The sequence below is a fragment of the Balaenoptera acutorostrata genome, chromosome 15, assembly GCF_949987535.1.
Source record: "Balaenoptera acutorostrata chromosome 15, mBalAcu1.1, whole genome shotgun sequence".
NCBI lineage: Eukaryota > Metazoa > Chordata > Mammalia > Artiodactyla > Balaenopteridae > Balaenoptera > Balaenoptera acutorostrata.
The window spans coordinates 19,811,789-19,834,866 of NC_080078.1; the positions used below are offsets into that span (position 1 = coordinate 19,811,789).

Sequence of the window (23,078 nt, forward strand, 5' to 3'; positions counted from 1 at the left end):
TTTAACATCTTTATTGGAGTATAATTGCTTTACAATGGTATGTTAGTTTCTGCTTTATAACAAAGTGAATCAGTTATACATATACATATGTTCCCATATCTCTTCCCTCTTGCATCTCCCTCCCTCCCATCCCTCTAGGTGGTCACAAAGCACCAAGCTGATCTCCCTGTGCTATGTGGCTACTTCCCACTAGCTATCTATTTTACATTTTGTAGTGTATATATGTCCATGCCACTCTCTCACTTTGTCACAGCTTACCCTTCCCCCTCCTCAAGTCCATTCTCTAGTAGGTCTGTGTCTTTATTCCCGTCTTGCCACTAGGTTCTTCATGACCTTTTTTTTTTTCCTTAGATTCCATATATGTGTGTTAGCATACTGTATTTGTTTTTCTCTTTCTGACTTACTTCACTCTGTATGACAGACTCTAACTCCATCCACCTCACTATAAATAACTCAATTTTGTTTCTTTTTATGGCTGAGTAATATTCCATTGTATATATGTGCCACATCTTCTTTATCCATTCATCCGATGATGGACACTTAGGTTGCTTCCATGTCCTAGCTATTGTAAATAGAGCTGCAATGAACATTGTGGTACATGACTCTTTTTGAATTATGGTTTTCTCAGGGTAGATGCCCAGTAGTGGGATTGCTGGGTCTTATGGTAGTTCTATTTTTAGTTTTTTAAGGAACCTCCATACTGTTCTCCATAGTGGCTGTATCAATTTACATTCCCACCAACAGTGCAAGAGTGTTCCCTTTTCTCCACACCCTCTCCAGCATTTATTGTTTCTAGATTTTTTGATGATGGCCATTCTGACTGGTGTGAGATGATATCTCATTGTAGTTTTGATTTGAGTTTCTCTAATGATTAATGATGTTGAGCATTCTTTCGTGTGTTTGTTGGCAATCTGTATATCTTCTTTGGAGAAATGTCTATTTAGGTTTTCTGCCCATTTTTGGATTGGGTTGTTTGTTTTTTTGTTATTGAGCTGCATGAGCTGCTTGTAAATTTTAGAGATTAATCCTCTGTCAGTTGCTTCATTTGCAAATATTTTCTCCCATTCTGAGGGTTGTCTTTTGGTCTTGTTTTGGTTTCCTTTGCTGTGCAAAAGCTTTTAAGTGTCATTAGGTCCCATTTGTTTATTTTTGTTTTTATTTCCATTTCTCTAGGAGCTGGGTCAAAAAGGATCTTGCTGTGATTTATGTCAGAGTGTTCTTATTTTTAGTTTTTAAGGAACCTCCATTCTGTTTTCCATAGTGGAAACTTACATTCCCACCAACAGTGTAGGAGGGGTCCCTTTTCTCCACACCCTCTCCAGCATTTGTTATTTGTAGACTTTTTAATGATAGCCATTCTGACCAGTGTGGTGGTACCTCATTGTAGTTTTGATTTGCATTTCTCTAACAGTTAGCAATGTGGAGCATCTTTTCATGTGCCCACTGGCCATCTGTACCACATTGGGATTTTGAAACTAAGTTTTCCTCTTCTATTTTAAAAATTTTGTTTCAAAAGAGGACATATTTGCTCTGAATCTATTCTTTTGAACTTGTGAATGTTTTAATAGGCCTTGGTACTTTTCTCTGCGTATACTTATACCTACAGAAGGAGATTTCAGAGTGCTGTCAGAGGTGCCCAGGGTCCTATCCAGATCTTTGGGTTCTGGCCAGTGAAGACAAGGTGAAAGTTACATAGTCCAGTGGTGGTACTTTGCTTGAGGAGTGGCAAGGCTGTTGACTGAGAGGGAGTAATGGTGAAGCTATGGCGGGCTCATGCCAGGTCTGTCCCTGCTAGGCCAACTTTCTTTCTGAGGCTGCTTGCTTGAGCTTATAGTCAGCTGGGGCCCTGCTCCACTTCCCTAACTGGCGTGACTACCTGTGTTTGGTGCTTCAGCAATGCCTGGCACCATATGTGCCAAGTGAGGGCTGGGATGGCATATATTGGCTTGCTGCTTGCAGAACTTGTTCATAGAGTTAAGAGTTGGCCTCTTCTGGAGGCTGAGACCTCGACCTCATCTCCAGGCTGTGCTCCTCTGGACCTGGGAGGTATTTGAGTCAGGTCAGTGTTGCAGTTTCCTGCAGAAACCAATGAGTGAGCCACTCCTGTAGGCATCTCCAAGTTAACTGGGGCACTGCTCTGACGACCAGTATTGGAATTCTCTGTGCCATCACCCAAGTGTGGGCTGGGGGTGTGGGCCACCATACTTGTTGCGTCTAGTGCTGCTCTGAGCCTAGCAGTGTTTTGAGGTCATTCTAGGTGATCCCACCATTTTTTGGCCAAATGGCTTTTCCTTCTCTTGTATTGGTTCATGAGCAAGATCATGCAGCCTTCCATTGTGCAGTGTATCTTATAAAAAGGCTTCACGTTTTCTGGTTCACTGATGCTCTTCCTTCCCCCTTCCTTCAGTGATCAGAACTGAAAGAGTTTTTTTCTTTTTCCTTTAAAAATTTCCTGGTTCGTTTCAATGGGAATTTGGTCGGGAGTGTTAAATGACTTGGTTTAAATCACTATTTGAACCAGAAATCCAAAATGTCACTTTGTAGTGGTTCTGGGTATAACATTGTGTGGCAACAATGCTGCCTTTTTGGGCTGTGGAGAAAAAGTCTCTGTGAAAAATGACTGTGATCTGGCAGCTGAGGCTCCAGCAGCTCAGAATGCTCTGCGGATTGTTGGCTGCCACATGGGTCTTCTAGAAAGGTCCTTGACGTCCACAGGAGTTCTGAAGCATAGATAAGGGAAAGCTGTGAAAATACTTTGTTTCTTTTGAAAATAAAGATGAGATAGCTGAAGGAAGGAAGACTCAATTGTTGTTACTCATTGCATAACGTTTCTGGATTTGTGACAGACTTGTTTGCTGTGAAACTCAGAAATGGTCATTTGAAGAACTGAAGTTTAATTTTCTCCAGAGCAGTCTTTTCTCAAAGTGTGGTCTACAGGCCTCCTGCCATGGAATTCTGGGCAGGGAGGGGCTTGTTAAAAATGCAGGGTCTCACACACCTATGGTCAACTAGTCTATGACAAAAGAGGCAAGGATATACAATGGAGAAAAGACAGTCTCTTCAATACGTGGTGCTGGGAAAACTGGACAGCTGCATGTAAAAGAATGAAATTAGAACACTCCCTAACACCATACACAAAAACAAACTCAAAATGGATTAGAGACCTAAATGTAAGGCCAGATACTATAAAACTCTTAGAGGAAAACATAGGAAGAACACTCTTTGACATAAATCACAACAAGATCTTTTTTGATCCACCTCCTACAGTAATGGAAATAAAAATAAAAATAGACAAATGGGACCTAATGAAACTTAAAAGCTTTTGCACAGCAAAGGAAACCATAAACAAAATGAAAAGACAACCCTCAGAATGGGAGAAAATATTTGCAAACGAATCAACGGACAAAGGATTGATCTCCAAAATATATAAACAGCTCATGCAGCTCAATATTAAAAAAACAAACAACCCAGTCCAAAAATGGGCAGAAGACCTAAATAGACATTTCTCCAAAGAAGACATACAGATGGCCAAGAAGCACATGAAAAGCTGCTCAACATCACTAATTATTAGAGAAATGCAAATCAAAACTACAATGAGGTATCACCTCACACCAGTTAGAATGGGCATCATCAGAAAATCTACAAACAACAAATACTAGAGAGGGTGTGGAGAAAAGGGAACCCTCTTGCACTGTTGGTGGGAATGTAAATTGATACAGCCACTATGGAGAACAGTATGGAGGTTCCTTAAAAAACTAAAAATAGAACTACCAGATGACCCAGCAACCCCACTACTGGGCATATACCCAGAGAAAACTATAATTCAAAAAGACACATGCACCCCAATGTTCATTGCAGCACTATTTACAATAGCCAGGTCATGGAAGCAACCTAAATGCCCATCGACAGATGAATGGATAAAGAAGATGTCACACATATATACAATGGAATATTACTCAGCCATAAAAAGGAACGAAATTGGGTCATTTGTAGAGATGTGGATGGATCTAGAGACTGTCATACAGAGTGAAGTCAGAAAGAGAAAAACAAATATCATATATTAACGCATATATGTAGAACCTAGAAAAAAGGTACAGATGAACTGGTTTGCAGGGCAGAAGTTGAGACACAGATGTAGAGAACAAATGTATGGACACCAAGGGGGAAAGCGGCGGGGGTGGGATGAATTGGGAGATTGGGATTGACATGTATGCACTGATGTATATAAAATGGATGACTAATAAGAACCTGCTGTATAAAAAAATAAATTAAATAAAATTCAAAAAAAAATGCAGGGTCTCACTCCAGACCTACGGAATTAGAAACTCTTGAGATGAGACCAGGAAAATGGCATTTTAAGGCAGCACATCCTCCCCCAACCCCCTGGTGGGTCTGTGCATGCCCAAGTTTGAGAACCACTGGTCTCAATCATTTGTTCTTGTTTTGGGGTGCTATTCTCTTCAAATTTTCATTTGTTTTTGTTTTTTTTTAATAAATTTATTTGTTTATTTATTTTTGGCTGTGTTGGGTCTTTGTTGCTGCACGCGGCTCTCTCTAATTGCGGAGAGCGGGGGCTACTCTTCGCTGTGGTGCGCGGGCTTCTCTTGTTGCGCAACATGGGCTCTAGGGCACGCGGGCTTCAGTAGTTGCAGCGCACAGGCTCAGTAGTTGTGGCTCGCAGGCTCTAGAGCGCAGGCTCAGTAGTTGTGGCACATGGGCTTAGTTGCTCCGCGGCATGTGGGATCTTCCCGGACCAGGGCTTGAACCTGTGTCTCCTGCATTGGCAGGCGGATTCTTAACCACTGTGCTACCAGGGAAGCCCCTCATTTGTTTTTTTTCTTTGGTTTTTGCTTAAGTTGCCCTCTGATATAAAAATTGGTAAAATTTGTCCCCTTGTGATCATTCATTTCTGCCTGTTTTGTTTTAAGCTCCAGGACAGTAATTACTCAGTTTCATGAGTTGCTTGTTATTTCTGAATGTCTAATTTTGAACTTTTCATTTTTCCCACAGAGCCGAGAAAACAGAAGTCCTCAGTGAAGATCTGTTACAGGTAACAAAAGAAAGACTTTTATAGCTACTTTTTTTTTTTTTTTAATTTATTTATTTATTTTTGGCTGTGCTGGGTCTTCGGTTCGTGCGAGGGCTTTCTCTAGTTGCGGCAAGTGGGGGCCACTCTTCATCGCGGTGCGGGGACCGCTCTTCATCGCGGTGCGCGGGCCTTTCACTATCGCGGCCCCTCCCGTTGCGGGGCACAGGCTCCAGACGCGCAGGCTCAGTAGTTGTGGCTCACGGGCCCAGCTGCTCCGCGGCATGTGGGATCTTCCCAGACCAGGGCTCGAACCCGTGTCCCCTGCATTAGCAGGCAGATTCTCAACCACTGCGCCACCAGGGAAGCCCAAGAAAGACTTTTAAAAGTGCTCTGTTTAAACAACAACAGCAACAAAAACCCATAGGAAGAACTGAAGCTTATGGTTCTTTGGGTTTTTTTTGGTTTTTGCCTGAAACAGAGTTAGCGTGATTAGCATGGTTTTGAGCAGGAAAGAAAAGCAGTTGAGTTGTGCGGTGATCAAAACGGGATCTGAAACTTTGGTGTCATGTTATGAAGTTCAGATGGAGCTAGTCCTGCGTTCAAGTGCCAGGTGTTGGGGTGGGCACGGGGGAGGAGCCTGGCTGGCCCCGGCGGTCCACTGGCGCTGTGGCCTGGCCATGCGTCCCGGGCAGGCTGCTGCGCTGGTGCCCTTGAGGGGACAGGCTCCGCCAGCTGCGGCAGTGGCCCCACTGGCTCCAACCTAGACTTCGGGTTTTTTGCTCCTTTTTATGCTTCTTCCCTAAAACCGACCTAAGTTGGGTCCTGAAGGACTCAGAGTCTCAGTGACAGTGACCAGATCTCAGAACCCCCCGGGGGGCCCTAGGGTGGCCTCACACCAACGGGCCAGACTTTCCTTTCCGTAGGGAGGGGCGTTTCCTGCTGGGGACCTTAGCCAGGGCCACTCCACGCCATTTCTCAACAGGTTTCCCTAACTTTGGGGCTGGGAGTTTCTCCCAGGAGGGCCTGGACCCTTTATACACATCACTTTACCCAGCCCCACTCCATCCCCACCCACACCGAATACTTTGTGAAGGACAGGACCCCTTCTGCACCTGTCTCCTCGCCTCTCATTTCCATCACCTGCCTCTGGTGCACTCCAGCGAGTCCCTGGAGACCAGAGATCTGCTCCCAGGTGACCTTCTGTCTCTTCCCATGCAGAGAAGGAGCTGCATAATTTTTAAAAAAGCTGTTTCTGCCCCACCATGCCAAAACAGCCTTCTAAATTATGACAGTCTTCTGCAGGTAGATGATTTTAAGAGCACTTTTTTTTTTCTTCTACTTTTGAGGACTAGAAGTTTTTATCAAGGATTAGAAGGGTGTTTTCAAAAAAAGATTTATTAAAGAATCATAATCTTTAAAAATTTTTTTTATTAAGGCATAGTTGATGTACAATATTATAGTTTAAGAATCAGATTCTTAACACTATTTCCTCACTGGTTTTTATCAGATATTTCAAATCCATTTTCAGAATTTTAGAAATATTGTTTGGTACGGTTACACTAGGTTTTCCTGTCAGCATTCTCCCTCCTACATCCCACGTCAGTGATATACGTCATTCCATTTCATCCTTTAAGCCCTGCAAGGAGGCCAGAGACCTTGCAGGCAGGTAGAGGATGGCAGAGATCGCACGGGACTCAGACAGTGACCGTCTGTGCTTGTCCCTTTGCCCAAACGTCCACTGGGGCCCGAGGAGTTTGCTAGTTTCTAGGAACCCCCTTTTTTTAAAAAAATTTATTTTATTGAAGTATAGTTGATTTACAATGCTGTGTTAATTTCTGCTGTACAGCAAAGTGATTCAGTTATACACGTATGTACATTCTTTTTCATATTCTTTTCCATTATGGTTTGTCACAGGATATAGGAACTCCTTATTTTGTAGCACAGATATTCCACGTCTGTGGCAATTGTTTTCCTGCTCTGATTTCTGGGGTTTTTTTTAACCGTAAAGAAGGCGTGTAATGGTTCAAAGTGCTGAGTGCTGGGTCTGGTGACCAGCCACCTGGATTCCCATCCCAGGTCTGCCCCTGACTAGCTCGGTGGCCTCGGGAATTCACTTAACCTCCCTCTGCATCAGTTTCCACTTCTCTAAAAGGAGGGTAATCACTGTATCACTGCATGGGTTTGTTAGGAGGGGTTCATGGGTTAAACATGGTTAGCACTGGGAGTGGGGCCCGTCACGTAGTGAGGGCTAAATATTATATTAGTGATTTATTGATGTGATTACCACTGTCACAAGCCACAGAGATTATTTTGTTTCTGATGTGAGACTTCCCTTAATTTGCTCTTGCTCCTGCCTCTTTTCTTAGATCTCTGGTAGAACAGTTCAAGAGGCTGCCTTTTTATCTTGTTTGTATGGAGTTTCCCCAGGAGGCTGTGAATCCCAGGAGGGTGGGAACCACAATTTATTTACTGTTGTTTTTCTAATACCTTGTACAGGGTATATACAATATATACTTGTTCTTTCAACAAATATTACCTTCCATTTGTGGGCCGGGCAGTGATCTAGGCACTTGGGATAAATCTGTGAACAAAACAGACCAAGGCCCTGTCCCTTTGGACTTTACATTCTAGTGGAAATTGGAATCAAGTGAAATGGAGTTTTTGGGTTTTTCTTCCCCCCCCCCCCCCCCCGCTTTTGTGGCAAATGAAGAACGTGTATTAGTTTTCCAATGTCTTAGAATCGGGTCATTATAAGATTTTGGGCAAGTAATGTGGCATCTGGCCCTAAATAAATGTGGCTGCAGATCGGGGTCCTGGGATGGGGCCTTGGATCTGAAGAAGGGCTGCTTGAGAAAGAGGCACAAAACCATCTCATTGGGTAAAATGTTTTGGGGTAAAAATGTATTCTGCTTTGAACTTGTTGATTTTTCTTTAAAATAGAAAGCATCCCTAAGGGCCTGCCCTCATTCTTAATGAGTCATCAGAATACACATTTTTGGCATTCCTTCCTGTAAAAAGCAGCTCTCTTTGCCATAAACAGCCATATCCTGGCAATAATATTTTGGGAAGCTAATCATGATGTGTGGGCCCCCTAAGTCAGTGTTTCTTACTGCTGGCTGTCCATTCTGCTTTAGAGGTTTATTATTTAAAAAAAAACAAACAAAAAAACCACCCCAAGCCCAATAAGGAATCATTTTGAAAACATTGATCTTGAGTCTTAGTTGTGGAACATGTTTTTTGATTCTTCTGTCTGTTGTACCGTGTGTGGAAGGCTCTATTGCCATGTGCAGGAGAGAGCTGAATGTCCCTGTGGCTTTCCCACTTGGCCTTGGGCCTGAGGCTGGGCTTAGGCTGTTCATTTGCAGTTCTGCTGGTTGCACCCGGGGCTTTGCTGGTGCTGTAGTGTGTGAGCTTGTCACCACTTATCTGATAGCAAGTTCTAGTCAGGACTGTCCCCTACCCCTGAACGTAGCCTTTAAGGGATCTGAAAACTCTGGTTCTCAACTAGGGGTGATTTTGCCCTCTGGGGGGATATTTGACAATGTCTGGGGGCAGTCTTGGTTGTCACGAAGAGGGGAGTTGGGTGCTACTGGCATCTAGTGGGTGTAGACCAGAAATGATGGTAAACCTACTGATAATGCACGGGACAGCTGCCCACAACCCAGAATTCTCCAGCCCACTTATCAATAGTGAGAAACCCCGGTGTAGCTGCACGGGAACCATTTCCATTTCCATCCAAGAGCTGAAAAATTCAACGGCGGGATGCTTTTTCCTGCCTGCATGCAAACACCGCAGGAGGAAGAGGCTGAGTTGGTTCTTGAGCCTTGCCAACGGCTCGTCTGTCTTTGTGTTGTCAGATCGAGCGGCGCTTGGACACAGTGCGCTCCATGTGTCACCATTCCCACAAGCGCCTGGTGGCCTGCTTCCAGGGGCAGCATGGCACCGATGCCGAGAGGAGACACGTGAGTACCGGGTGGGACTTGGAGCCGTGGTTCTCGCGTCTCTGAGAGGCTTTTCTCCCTCCATCAGTCGATTTTTCCCAAGCAGCGTCAGCAGATTTGCCTGCAGACCTGTACCTTGTATCGCCATTCACGTTCACGACACCGGCCTTATCATAGCATTCTTTTGTGCTTAAGACATCCCTGAGCTGAAAGCCATATTCTCACTGAATTCTCTCCAGGTGCTTTTAGAGATCTGTCATCGTAAGAGAATGGACACATCAGTTAGGAATCCTCTGATGGCAGAAAGCTGAAAGCCTCTCTTAAATTGACTGAGAAGGTAGAATTTTTATTGGCTTACTAACTGAAAAGTCCAGTAGTCAGGATGGACTCCAGGTAAGGCTTGGACTAGCCTTTCGGTGATGTAACCAGGACCCCAGTTTCTTTCCTTCTCTCCTTCTCTCCCCTCGGCCTTCTTCAGTGTCTGCCTTATCCCACACGGTTGCAAGCTGGCTACCAGCAGCTCCCATGGGCTACCTACTTCCTTGTGCATGTCCAGCAGGAATAGAGAGCGTCTCTTCCAGTAGTTTTTCTTAATGGAGTGAGAAGACTTCTTTTTTCCATACCGTTGGCAGGTAGAAATCCCTTCCCATTGCATTGATCTGCGTTGAGTCACATTCTCCATTACTGAACAAACCCCTCCCACGACCCCCAACCAGTTACCGCGGGGAGGGATGAGGTTGGGCGAGGAGACAGGATGTGCTGGTTGGCTTAAGCTAATCACAGCTCACCCCAGAGCATGGGCTGTGGTCCTACCTCCAGCTCATAGGCTCCATTGAGACCAGGATAGGTCCTTAGGAGGACTCAGGAAGGATGGGCTCTAGGAAACAATCAAATGTCTACTCCAGGGTACGTTCAGAGCGTCCAGGTCCCCGTGTCCCACCAGCAGAGCACAGTAGCTTTGTTCATCAGGCAGTTCCGCCCTTAGTTTTACGAGTTCCCAGCTTACGAGCATACCCTGACCCTTAGAAGCCCATGTAACATTAAGGTGGGAGTTTCCATGGCACACAGGGAAGCTGTGATTTCCCATATTGTTTTTTTTAATTTATTTATTTTTGGCTGCGTAGGGTCTTCGTTGCTGTGGGCAGGCTTTCTCTAGTTGTGGCGAGCGGGGGCTACTCTTCGTTGCGGTGCACAGGCTTCTCATTGCAGTGGCTTCTCTTGTTGAGGAGCACGGGCTCTCGGCTCATGGGCTCAGTAGTTGTGGCTCACGGACTCTAGAGCACAGGCTCAGTAGTTGTGGCGCACGGGCTTAGTTGCTTCGCGGCATATGGGATCTTCCCGGACCAGGGCTTGAACCCACGTCCTCTGCATTGGCAGGCGGATTCTTAACCACTGCGCCACCAGGGAAGCGCATCCCATATTGTTTTATTTGCCACTAGATGTCTCACAAGGAAGAGCTGGTGTGCAGATGATCTGTGTCACCGTCCTTTTATATTTCCTACACACATTTCTGGCCAACTTGACAACAGGGTTACTCCTCTCTTGCACAACACATAGTTTCCGCAGCGGTGTATATCAAAGGAGCAGAAGTGTGCATACACCTCCGATTCCAGGAATGCTTGCTGCAGTTCCTGCCCATCAGAACCAGGCCCAATCCACTGGTCCTGCCCCCTCTGCCCCTTTGCATTCTCTTGCCATGGCTTCTGCTCTGCCTGCCCTTTTAATATTGTTTCCTAAGCTTCTGCCCTTCATCTCCTTATTCTCGCCATCACATTCCTTGGGCCGCCTCCTCTCTTCTCATGGCGCCTAACTAATGTGTTTATTCAGACACTTGTAAACCATTTTCAACGAAGCAAAAAACTTCCTCCCCCAGTTGTCTGTTTTAGCACGCATAGCCAGTTCTTCCTTCTTTGTTGACTCTTGGATTCTATCCACCCTAGTATGCAAGCTAGGTTATCTTTTTTTTTTTTTTAAGAGTGAAGGGCATGTGTTTGTTTTGTTTTTTAATATATTTATTTATTTATTATTTTTGGCTGTGTTGGGTCTTCGTTGCTGCATGCGGGCGCTCTCTAGTTGCGGCGTGTGGGCTTATTGTGGTGGCTTCTCTTGTTGCGGAGCACGGGCTCTAGGCGCGTGGGCTTCAGTAGTTGTGACATGCGGGCTCAGTAGTTGTGGCTCGTGGGCTGTAGAGTACAGGCTCAGTAGTTGTGGCTCACGGGCTTAGTTGCTCCACACCATGTGGGATCTTCCCAGACCAGGGCTCGAACCTGTGTCCCCTGCATTGGCAGGCGGATTCTTAACCACTGAGCCACCAGGGAAGCCCTCCCTTTTGTCTTATCCTCAACCTCCCATTGCTGCTTGATTAGCAAGTCCTGTGATTCTCTTTGTGACTATTTCTTGAATTTCTCACCTCTGCTCCATCTTTACCACCTTCGCCTTAATGCAAGACCTGATTACCTCTCATTATCTGGACTGTTGCAGTCACCTCTTGAGCTACATTTCCTGCCTCTGATTTCCTTTTTTTCCAGCCTTTCTTCAACCTGATAACCAGAGATGGTTTCCTGAAATACAAATTGATCCTGTCATCCTAATGTCTAAAAAAAAAAAAAATCTTAAGCTTAGTTGTTCTCAACAGGGACCAGAATTACACTCCTGGGGATATTTGGAAATGTGTGGAGACTTTTTTGGTTGCCATAAGGTCTGGGGGACACTACTGGCATTTGGAGGGTGGGGACCAAGATGCCTGGAGGGCTAGTTCCACATAAGGAAGCATCCCATAATACCAGTGATGCTCTGGCAGGGACGATGGCTGGTTCCCATTGCCTGGGTTAAAATCGAAGCTCTTTTTTTTTAATTGAAATATAGTGGACTTACAATATTATATTAGTTTCAGGTGTACAACATCATGATTCAGTATTTTTATAGATTACACTCCATTTAAAGTTATTGTAAAATATTGGCCACATTCTCTGTGCTGTACAAAATATCCTAAAGTCCAAGCGCTTTAGATGACTTAAGCTTTTCATAATCTGATCACATTTCCCTTATCAGTCTCAGTATCTCCCGCTTCCTCCCATTCATGCTGTAGGCCATTGTCATTCACTCAGATTGTCTTGTTGTTCCTTTGGTCTGCTTTGAAACACAGCCCAGGTGTCACATAAATTCATTAAAAACAAACAAATTAAGTATTTATCAAACACCTACTATGTACAAGTGCTAGAGCTATAAAATGAACTAGATGTAGTGTCTCCCTTAAAAAGTGCTCATAGCCTGGTGGGGGAGGCTTCCTCCACAAATGGATAATTATAAAAACAACATACTAAACAAAATATGCACAGGGTGTTATGGGAGGACCAAGAATGGGCACCAGAGGAGGAGAGGGGTAGTCAAGGGAGGCTTCCTGGAGAAGGTGGTGGCCTAGCTGTAAAGGAGGAAAATGAGTGGCAGGTGATGGGCCTATTCCAGGCAACAGGGGCAAAGGTGCCTCTCTCTCATTTCTAAAACCTAACGCCTTAGGCTTCCTTTTCCAGCCTCAAACCAAAGTGCCCAAGACAGGACTCAGAGGTTGTCTATGCTCTGCACGTGGGAAGAAGAGTCGCCATGGAACCGATAGATGATAGGTGACCACGAGAGGTCAGCAGTCTCTCGTGCTCTAGAAAATACAGGAGGAGTCTTGCAAAGGCCCCACCAGAAGCTCCCATGCATGTGAAGAGGCAAGAATTGGAGGGAAGAGAGACAGGGCAGGTGGCCTTCTCAGCCCAAACTGTTGACATGGCATAGCTTATGCTGTGGTTCATATCAGACCTGGAATTATTTCTTTTCGTGCAGCTGGCATGCCTTTTATAAATTAGGAGGCCCTCAGACCTCTCCGTGGAGGAGTTTGATTTTGGTAGACAGCATGTTCATTAATCAGCTCAAATGTTAAATGAGCAGAATGTCCTTGTTTCTGTACATCGGGAACCAGGATTGTTGATGCTTTGGAGTCAGGGCATGGAGACCACAGGTTAGTTACAGCTGGGCACTTGCATGATACTTGTCAAAGTAAACTCTCTTTATGATTCTTTTTTCCCATAGAGCTCCAGAGTTGCACAAAGTATATTTCTCTTGATTACTGCACTTATCCTACATTAAATTCCCTTAGAAAGGCAGCATAAGTAAAAGGTATGAATTATCCTCTATTTTGATCAAAGTGCACTGCCCATTTTCTCATATCTTCCTGGTCTATTAATGTGGAAGCTGGGAACGTCTCCTTGTGGGGCAGATGAAGCCTGTTATTTATTTATTTGAACATAATCTGAGGGGGAGGAGAGATGGGTAAATATATTTGTTCATTACTTATTTTTAAATTTCTTTGTACCATTTTGAATGGGCTGTCCATCTACATGATCAAAATCCATAATACACAAAAGAACATAACATGAGGTCTCTCCCAGCCCTGTTCCCCGGACACCCAGTTCCCCTCTCCAGGACCACCAGTAGTAGCAGTTTCTTGTACAGCCTTCCAGAGATATTCTAGAAGTGTAACAGATGGAGCCCTTTGAAGGCAGGAAAGGCAGGTGACATGCCCGAGGTCAAGGCAGAGCAATGCCACGGCAAGGTGGATCCCAGGTCTTTGACATCAGTTCCCTTTCTACTGGGAAGGCAAAATTTCATGGGGTACCGCAGCAATGAAAGCATTTTTCGTTAGCAGATCATGGTGTTATAACCAACCCACTTGCTACTTTCCAGGCCTCTTCTGCCTATATTCTGAGATAAGCCATTAGCTAGTCATGGACAGACTCTGAACCGGGGCTTGGGCTTTTAGCACCGAGGTCTAGCTCTGCACCCTCACCGGGGTGCCTGGCCAGGCCATGTAATCCCCCTGGGCTTCACATTCCCCAGCTGCACAATTAGAACATTAATCAGATGATCCTTATGGTCATTTCCAGCTGAAAAACAAATCTCTGATAGGAAAATGAGTGACTTGGTGCTTATAACTTTTTTTAAATTTTTTGTATATTTAGCTAGATATTTTCAGATCTTTAACGAAAGCTAAATCTTTATGATTCCAGCCAATTTAAGAGCCAGTTTAAGAATGAGTATTCTAGCAAAAGTTTTTAAAATTGAGCACTTCATTGCATTTATTTGTCATGATAATCAGAGAGCACGGTGTATGTCTTATGTCCCCAGTGCCTGGGTCATAGTATGCTCTTGATTATAGTAATTATAGTAATAGCAACGACAACAGTAATAATAGCAGCTAACATTTACTGAGTACTTATCATGTACTCAGTAAGTGTTACGTGATACATTTACTTGGGGTACTTGACCTTGAATATCTCCTTTAGTTAACGGACAGCCCTAGGACCCTCTCACTGTTACCCCTAATTTCCAGGCATGAGGAAACTGACACAGAGATTAAGTCACACAGCTCATACCTTTGAGACCAGAACCTGAACCCAGACAGGATATCTCTTACCTGTGCAGTTTACCTGGAGGAGAAACCAGTGACTGATGATCTGAAGAAGGTAATTGAGAATGGGTGTCAATTATAATGAAAAAAAAAATGCATTGTCTTCTGCCTTCCAGAAAAAACTCCCTCTGACAGCTCTCGCTCAGAATATGCAAGAAGCGTCAACTCAGCTAGAAGACTCTCTCCTGGGGTAAGAGTTGGGCGATTTCAGAAAGAGAGCCATGTGCCCCGTGGGTTGGTGGAGGTGGATGGCTGGGTGGTGTACATGGCAGCCAGATGTGTGACCAGAGGCTGAGGCCCCGTGGGAGGCCACTGGGATGCTAGAGAATCTTCCTTTTAGTAGAAGCAAGGATGGATGATACAAAGGGCCAATAACAAAAGTAATTGATAAGGTCAATTATTTAATCTGCTGAGCTTGGATATAAAGAACTCAGTCCCTTCCCTGGTCCAGGTGTTGACTCAGATTTATAAGCCCTGACCAGTCCCATCTAGTCCTTAAGAGTCACTCCTTTTAAAGATGATCACTGTAATGTCAGTGGAGGTTGTCTCAAAATAGTGCCTTTTCTGAATTATGTGGATTTTTTTTTTTTTACAGTGAGCATATATTAGATAAATAAGTTTAAAAATCTAATAATAAAGCTATTTTCATTGTAAGAGGGAAGGTTGACCTTTCCTTCTACTTGCTTCTCTACAAGGCCAGTGTCCTTTGATCCTGTCTGCTCTCTCCTGCTGTAACATGGGCCCTCCTTTCCCAGCTGGATATGGCCTTTGGACTTTTCAGCCCATTTCCCAGGGTCTGCCATGCTCCACGACCTACAACGCTCTGTCGTTCTTTGAAGGACACTGCCTAGGCCGGACTTACTAGCAGACAGAAAACAGTATAGTATAATAAACGTTACATATGATTTAAAAGATTTTCAGGGTACTTTTGAGAATACTTGCCTTTCACCTGACCAGAGGACCTAATCTTTCAGTGAGTTCTCACCTCCCTGTTTACACACATCCCGCACGCGTACACACAAAGTGTACCTGAGATAGTCTTGTTCATTTTAAAGCACAAGTCTGTGGACTCACGCCCTAAGTTTATAGTACTTTTAAGGCTCTATTGTATAGCGCCCTAATGCGTCCCCATCGTATGGAGAGCAGAGCTGGCTCAGTGTGGGAATCTGGTGCCAGATTTAATGGACGTATGTTTGTTGCTGGGCATCTCGTTTTTAAAGGAAGATGCTGGAGACGTGTGGAGATGCTGAGAATCAGCTGGCCCTGGAACTCTCTCAGCATGAGGTCTTTGTCGAGAAGGAGATTGTGGACCCTCTGTACGGCATAGCAGAGGTGGGTGCTTTGGCGGGGGATGGGTGGGGAATGGTTCGCCTGTGTCTGAAACTTTAACAATAATCAGTGGCTTTGGCATACACTTCTTTTTGGAAATAAGGGGAGTAAGTTGAGGGTGCAAAATCCTTTGCCTAAGAGAAAAAAAAAAATGGTAAATAAAGATTGCACTTTCAGAGGTTAAACTGAAAACCCCGAAGCTCGTCCCATTTCATATGTGGTGTGTTCTTCTTTCCAGGTAGAGATTCCTAACATCCAGAAACAGAGGAAGCAGCTCGCCAAATTGGTTTTAGACTGGGACTCGGTCAGAGCCAGGTAAGATAAAGCTGTGAAAAATAACCAATAATGCGGTTTTCTGTCACATCCCCAGCAGCCATCCCCCTCCTCAACACGGATAAAGACCACTGGGTGCACAAAACAGAAGTCGTCACAGATTCACACACTTGACTCACAGACTGAGTCACAGCCTACTTACACCTGCTTTCAGGCCTCATTCTCCCCAGCGTGGCAGCGGGATGATGTTAGAACACCCTGTTCTTAGTCAACCAACAGTGAAAGGAGACAGGGAAAAAAAAACACCTAAGTAAGTGTATTCTGGGGAGAAGAGACGGTGGCAGACAGTTCTAAGAGCGTTGTCCTTGGAGTAGTGGAGTGTAGGAATAAATAGATCTGTGATCTTAGCAGCTGCTAAGCGTCCCACTGTGTCAAAAACACCTGTGTGGTTAGGATCGTTTTTCACAACCAAGAAATGCTGTGCTCAACAGGGAGGAACTAAGTAAAACCTAGTAACCATCCCAGAGGGCTGATGTCGGATGACCCGTCTGTAGTGCTCCGTGGCTGGGCTCCAGCCTCAGCTCCATCCGTGAGGGCGTTTGTATCAGTGACTCATACGAGAGGAGTAGGGAAGTGCCTGCCACGGGCCCCATCCTTTCCCATACCTTATACAAAGGTTGACAGACTTGTTCTGTAAAGGGCCAGATACTAAATATTTTCAGCTTTGCAACCCAGATGCTCCCTGTTCCAACTACTCAGCTCTGCTGTTGTAGCATAAAAGTAGCCCTGGGCAATACATAAATGAATGAGCAAGTCTGTGTTCGAATAAAACTTTATTTACAAAAGCAAGTGGCTTTGCTGAGCCCTGCTTCGTTAACTCTTTTAATCCTCATTGCACTCTTGTGAAGTAGACATGATTATTTCTGTTTGGCAAATAAATGGAGATACAGAGATCATTCACTGACTTTCTGTAAATGCTGTCAGATGCTTTTTTTTTGGCTGCGTTGGGTCTTCGTTGCTGCGCATGGGATCTCTCTAATTGTAGTGAGCAGGGGCTACTCTTGGTTGTGGTGCTTGGGCTTCTCATTGCGGTGGCTTCTCTTGTTGCGGAGCACAGGCTCAGTAGTTGTGGCGCATGGGCTCAGTTGCTCCGTGGCATGTGGGATCTTCCTGGACCAGGGCTTGAACCCGTGTCCCCTGCATTGGCAGGCAGATTCTTAACCACGCGCCACCAGGGAAGCTCCATGTCAGATGCTTTTTTTTTTTTTTTTTTAATATTTATTTATTTATTTATTTATGGCTGTGTTGGGTCTTCGTTTCTGTGCGAGGGCTTTCTCCAGTTGTGGCAAGCGGGGGCCACTCTTCATCGCGGTGCGCGGGCCTCTCACTATCGTGGCCTCTCTTGTTGCGGAGCACAGGCTCCAGATGCGCAGGCTCAGTAATTGTGGCTCACGGGCCTAGTTGCTCCGTGGCATGTGGGATCCTCCCAGACCAGGGCTCGAACCCGTGTCCCCTGCATTGGCAGGCGGATTCTCAACCCCTGCGCCACCAGGGAAGCCCAATGTCAGATGCTTTTATTGCAGATTTCCTTGTTTCTAAAATGCCGTTGAGTGTCAGATGCACCAGTGATTTAATATCCGATTTTGGGGGGGGAAATGAAATAGGAACACCACTTTATTAAGTGTACAAATCAATTGGTAAGACATGTCCTGATTTAAGAAAAGTTGAGATGATAAGAGGGACATCTAGGAATTAGCACATGGTGAACATGATAATTGCCACCACTTACTGGACACTTGCCACGTGCCAGATATCAGACTACGTATGTGATATGTCAGCTTTTTCGATTCTCCCAGCAATCCCTATTCATTTGCCCACTTGTGTTTTCAGCAGACATCGAGTAGGTGCTCGCTGTGGGTCAGGCTCCGTGCTGGACACTAAGTGCAGAGGCCCTTCAGTGAGAGTTGGAGGGGACAGAGGTTAGGAGGTTATGTGACACCCCCTACTTTGAGAGGAGACTTGTTGTACAGACACTGGAGGCACCTGCACATGGCGTGTCTATGACTTGCTTTGCATCTTAGACATAATAAACGGCAGGGCTAGGATTCTGAACGCAGAGTCTGCCGTCTCCTTGTCACACGCACACGTGTGATTAGAGCCCTGTAGCCAGAACCAGGATCAGGGAGTGCAGGCCCCCCTGTGGTAGATTTTTGCTGAAGATAAGGAAAAATGTTCTAATGGTTAATTAAACAAGGCCATAAATGCGCTCTTGCTGGAGTTGGTTGAGCGATATTATAGATGCCAACCTGCCAGGAATCTTACATCTGCAGCACATGTATCCCAGAGGAGATTTCAGCACTGATTCTTGGTCCTGCATTCACGGTCCTGTTCACTTAACTAATCAAAGTAGGTATTAGAGAAACTGAAACAGATCAATATTTCTTCTTTATTTTTACTTATTCCTGTGGCTTTTCCCTGGAGGAAAATGGTAATAGCTAACATTAAGTGGGAATCCATCATATTCACACACAGGCATATATATATTTATTCTCTCTTCTGCTGCTCATGACATCTCTGCTGGGCAGACGGTATTTGTTTCCTTAGTTTGACAGATGAGACAACCTGAGGCACAGAGAGGTGAGGCCATCGCCAAAGGTCACACGGCTAACGAAGGTAGAACCGAGCTTCAGACTTCAGCCTGTCAGACTCCGAAGTCCATGCTCTTTCCATCGCCAGCTTTGCTTCAGCAGATTTACTGAAGCCTTGCTGTGGGGAAGTGCATCACAACAGGAACGTGAAAGAGGGCAGGGCAGAGCCTTCTGGGGGCAATGCAGTCATCTGGGAAGCTTGATAAGTTGCTAACATGGGCTTTCATGCTGCATCTATGTAATATCCATGTTTAAATTTAAAGTGCTAGAGAGTGCGTCACTTACCTCGACTCTTAGCTTGCTGAGGACGGTGACCAGGACCCGGTGTCTACTCCTGTTGCCTGCGTCTGCTGACCCGTAGCCACCATGCATAAGTGCATCTCCATCCATGTTGGCCAGGCTGGTGTCCAGATCGGCAGTGCCTGCTGGGAGCTCTACTGCCTGGAACACGGCATCCCTCCCGATGGCCAGATGCCAAGTGACAAGACTACTGGGGGAGGAGATGACTCCTTCAACACCTTCTTCAGTGAGACAGGCGCTGGCAAGCACGTGCCCAGGGCAGTGTTTGTAGACCTGGAACCCACGGTCATTGATGGAGTTCGCACTGGCACCTGCCGCCAGCTCTTCCACCCTGAGCAGCTCGTCACAGGCAAGGAAGATGCTGCCATTAACCATGCCCGCAGTCACTACCCCACTGGCAAGGAGATCATTGACCTCGTCTTGGACCGAGTTCGCAAACTGGCTGACCAGTGCACAAGGCTTCAGGGCTTCTTGGTTTTCCACAGCTTTGGTGGGGGAACTGGTTCTGGGTTCACCTCCCTGCTGATGGAACGTCTCTCTGTTGATTATGGCAAGAAGTCCAAGCTGGAGTTCTCCATTTACCCAGCCCCCCAGGTTTCCACAGCTGTAGTTGAGCCCTACAACTCCATCCTCACCGCCCACACCACCCTGGAGCATTCTGACTGTGCCTTCATGGTAGACAATGAGGCCATCTATCATCTGTTGTAGAAACCTTGATACTGAGCGCCCAACCTACACGAATCTTAACCGCCTTATTAGCCAGAGAGTGTCCTCCATCACTGCTTCCCTGAGATTTGATGGAGCCCTGAATGTTGATCTGACAGAATTCCAGACCGACCTGGTGCCCTGTCCCCACATCCACTGCCCTCTGGCCACATATGCCCCTGTCATCTCTGCTGAGAAAGCCTACCATGAACAGCTTTCTGTAGCAGAGATCACCAGTGCTTGCTTTGAGCCAGCCAACCAGATGGTGAAATGCGACCCTCGCCATGGTAAATACATGGCTTGCTGCCTGTTGTACCATGGCGACATGGTTCCCAAAGATGTCAGTGCTGCCATTGCCACCGTCAAGACCAAGCGCAGCATCCAGTTTGTGGACTGGTGCCCCGCTGGCTTCAAAGTTGGCACTAATTACCAGCCTCCCACTGGTGGAGACCTGGCCAAAGTACAGCAAGCTGTGTGCATGCTGAGCAACACCACAGCCATCGCTGAGGCCTGGGCTCGCCTGGACCACAAGTTTGACCTGATGTATGCCAAGCATGCCTTTGGTACGTGGGTGAGGGCATGGAGGAAGGAGAGTTTTCTGAGGCCTGTGAGGATATGGCTGCCCTTGAGAAGGATTATGAGGAGGTTGGTGTGGATTCTGTTGAAAGAGAGGGAGAAGAAGAAGGCAAAGAGTACTAATTACCATTCCTTTCAGCCCTGCAGCCTGTCATACTCAGAACTTCAGCTTCAACATTAGCTGACAAGAGTAAAATCTTTCTGACTAGATTGTCTTCACTTTCAACTGTGATCATGTATTACTTTTCCATGTGTACCTGTAAGATTTTTCTGTCATGTCTGAAAGGTAAAGGCTTTAAGAAAGATAAATAAATAAATAAAGTGCTAGAACTTTCTGCCATAGCAGGCATGTCTGTATTTAAACAGAAGGTCAAAACACACTTGAAAACCAAATAGAAATTGTTTTAGATTATTATTCCCCATGCACTTCCCCCAACTATTGCTATAGTATAATTTTGGGGGAGGGGGTCCTTTTGACTTATTTATGAAGGGAATATAAACATTCCACATTATGTTTCAGATTTGCTATAGATACTAGTATTAATCCTTACAAATGATTTTAATTCTTAATATGCTTTCACAGCTATCAATTACTAGCTCCATGACTGAAGTTCTGGCTTTCACTTACTGAAAGTAATCACAGGTCAGGATGGTAGTAGGTGGTGTTATAAGGGGTCCTGAAGAGCAGCAACTGACCCCCAGTGGCACAGGAGACATTCTAGATCAAAGCAAGAGAACAAGGGGGTGTTTGATGGGAAAGATCCCAAGATTGGACAGTAAAGGAAGGGGTTCCACAGATTGATTTGCAGCAGTGGGGCTTACATGGGACAAAGTGTGGCCAGTTCTGCTCAGAGCAGACAGCTACTCACAGCACTACCAGAGTCCCATCACAGCGGGAAGCCAGTGTCACCTTTGCCCATTTCCATTCTTAAAGGATAAACTCCAGAGAAGCTGCCATCCTAGGTGCTGATACCTGTCCCAGGTAGAATCAGTTTTGGGGAAGGAGTCTGTCTCCATTAGGTCCTTGACTCCATAAGGTTGAGTATATACAGCTGATTCTCAAATAATGGCTATGCCTGTGCTTTGCAGATGGAACCAGGCTCACAAATCTTCAGGAACCAACTTTCAGGGGCTTCCATCAAAAATAGATACCCTAAAGGAAGAGATGGATGAAGCTGGAAATAAAGTAGAACAGTGCAAGGTAGGAGAATTCCCTAATGAATATGTCCTTAAATCAGTCTTTTGGTTTTTGCAAGTGATGGATGAAAGGTCAAATATTGCAAATTATTTAATGTTTTACATAATTCCTATTAGAATTCCCTGAATGATATTCAAGGTAGGTTTTATTTTCTTCTTCCTTCTTTCTTTATTTTCTAAGACTCTACATTACTTTATACTCAGAATAAAACATTATTTAAAAAAAAAATTCAGGGACTTCCCTGGTGGCGCAGTGGTTAAGAATCCGCCTGCCAATGCAGGGGACACGGGTTCGAGCCCTGGTCCGGGAAGATTCCACATGCCTCAGAGCAATTAAGCCCGTGTGCCACAACTACTGAGCCTACACTCTAGAGCCCGTGAGCCGCAACTACTGAGCCCACATGCCGCAACTACTGAAGCTCACATGCCTAGAGCCCATGCTCCACAACAAGAGAAGCCACTGCAATGAGAAGCCCACGCAACGCAACAAAGAGTAGCCCCCATTCTCCGCAACTAGAGAAAAAGCCCACGCACAACAATGAAGGCCCAATGCAGCAAAAAATAAATAATTAATTAATTAAAAAGAAATTCAAGTAGGATATTTTTTAAAACTTGACAAAAACATCTAAGCTTATTTAAAATGAAGAATGGGAGAATAAAAGGAGAAAAACTATTTAAAAACATATACAATTACAGCAATTAAAACAATGCACAATAGGCACAAAAATAGATCCATGGAATTGTATAGGTTTTCTAGAATGAATGCTGTTATATTTAAGGGTTGAATATATAGTAAAGGGGTCATCATATATCCATAGAGAAGGGAAGGATTATTTTTAAAATGTTGCTAGGACAATTGGCTTCTAATTTGGAAGAAATAAAAATTTGTATCTCATAATCTAAATTCCAGACTAGGTGGTTATTCTCTATGCATCTATCTACGAAGATAAATGTTTATTCCAAATGTTATTTGAGGTGGTAAAGAAACAGGTCTTTGGTGAATCTTAGGATCATCGCCTGAGACTTTTCCTCCTCTTATTATTCATCATTTTCCAAAAATGGTCTCCACATTCTACCAGATAGCATTAAGACTGCTATATTTTAGTTTATTCAGGTCATGCTATAATTCACTTTTCATGATGGCAAACCTTGGACAGTTAACTGCAGTAAAATGACTTGTTGAAAATAATATAGTGGGTAAGAATTAATACTGGACTCACAAAGTCATGCCATAGCCTTTACGTTTAAATAGATGATAATCACACAAATGCTTCTGACAAAAGTCTTGCACTGGCTTATTGTTGTTCAGAAGAGTTGTAGTTTTGCCAGTGTCATTTACACAGCAGTCTTCTTCATATCTGGTCTAACCTAGATCTTGGCTAGTGGCTCCTTATTGGATATAAATTTGTCTAGCAGTTTGGGGGTTTGAACTGGTGCATTATGGGCTAAGTTAAAAGAGAGACTTCTTTTAACTTACATACCACAGCTTGTCAGAAAGTCAAATGGTAAAAACTTATGAAAATATTTTCTATTTCCTTCTCTATTTATGTTAACTTCTGGGTAATTTCCTGAGATCTAAGTTCTGTTTCACTGATTCTCTCTTTAGCTATGTCTGATCTGCTGTTTAA

At 44.8% G+C, this 23,078-nt stretch overlaps 1 protein-coding gene and 1 pseudogene across 5 annotated transcripts in view; both read left to right on the forward strand.

Annotated features, from left to right (window-relative positions):
* Positions 1 to 23,078, forward strand: part of ARHGAP17 (Rho GTPase activating protein 17) — an 88,994-nt gene that overhangs the window by 29,736 nt on the left and 36,180 nt on the right. For all 5 annotated transcript variants that reach the window (XR_009005347.1, XM_057528785.1, XM_057528786.1 and 2 more), the window contains exons 2-7: positions 5,011 to 5,050; positions 8,887 to 8,991; positions 14,539 to 14,612; positions 15,643 to 15,754; positions 15,990 to 16,066; positions 21,343 to 21,454. Coding sequence is in view for 4 of the 5 variants with exons in the window: in XM_057528785.1 (XP_057384768.1) it covers positions 5,011 to 5,050; positions 8,887 to 8,991; positions 14,539 to 14,612; positions 15,643 to 15,754; positions 15,990 to 16,066; positions 21,343 to 21,454 (520 nt within the window). In the remaining variant the exon portion in view is untranslated. The remainder of the gene's footprint in view (positions 1 to 5,010; positions 5,051 to 8,886; positions 8,992 to 14,538; positions 14,613 to 15,642; positions 15,755 to 15,989; positions 16,067 to 21,342; positions 21,455 to 23,078) is intronic.
* LOC103014404 (tubulin alpha-1B chain-like) lies at positions 18,634 to 20,641 on the forward strand (annotated as a pseudogene).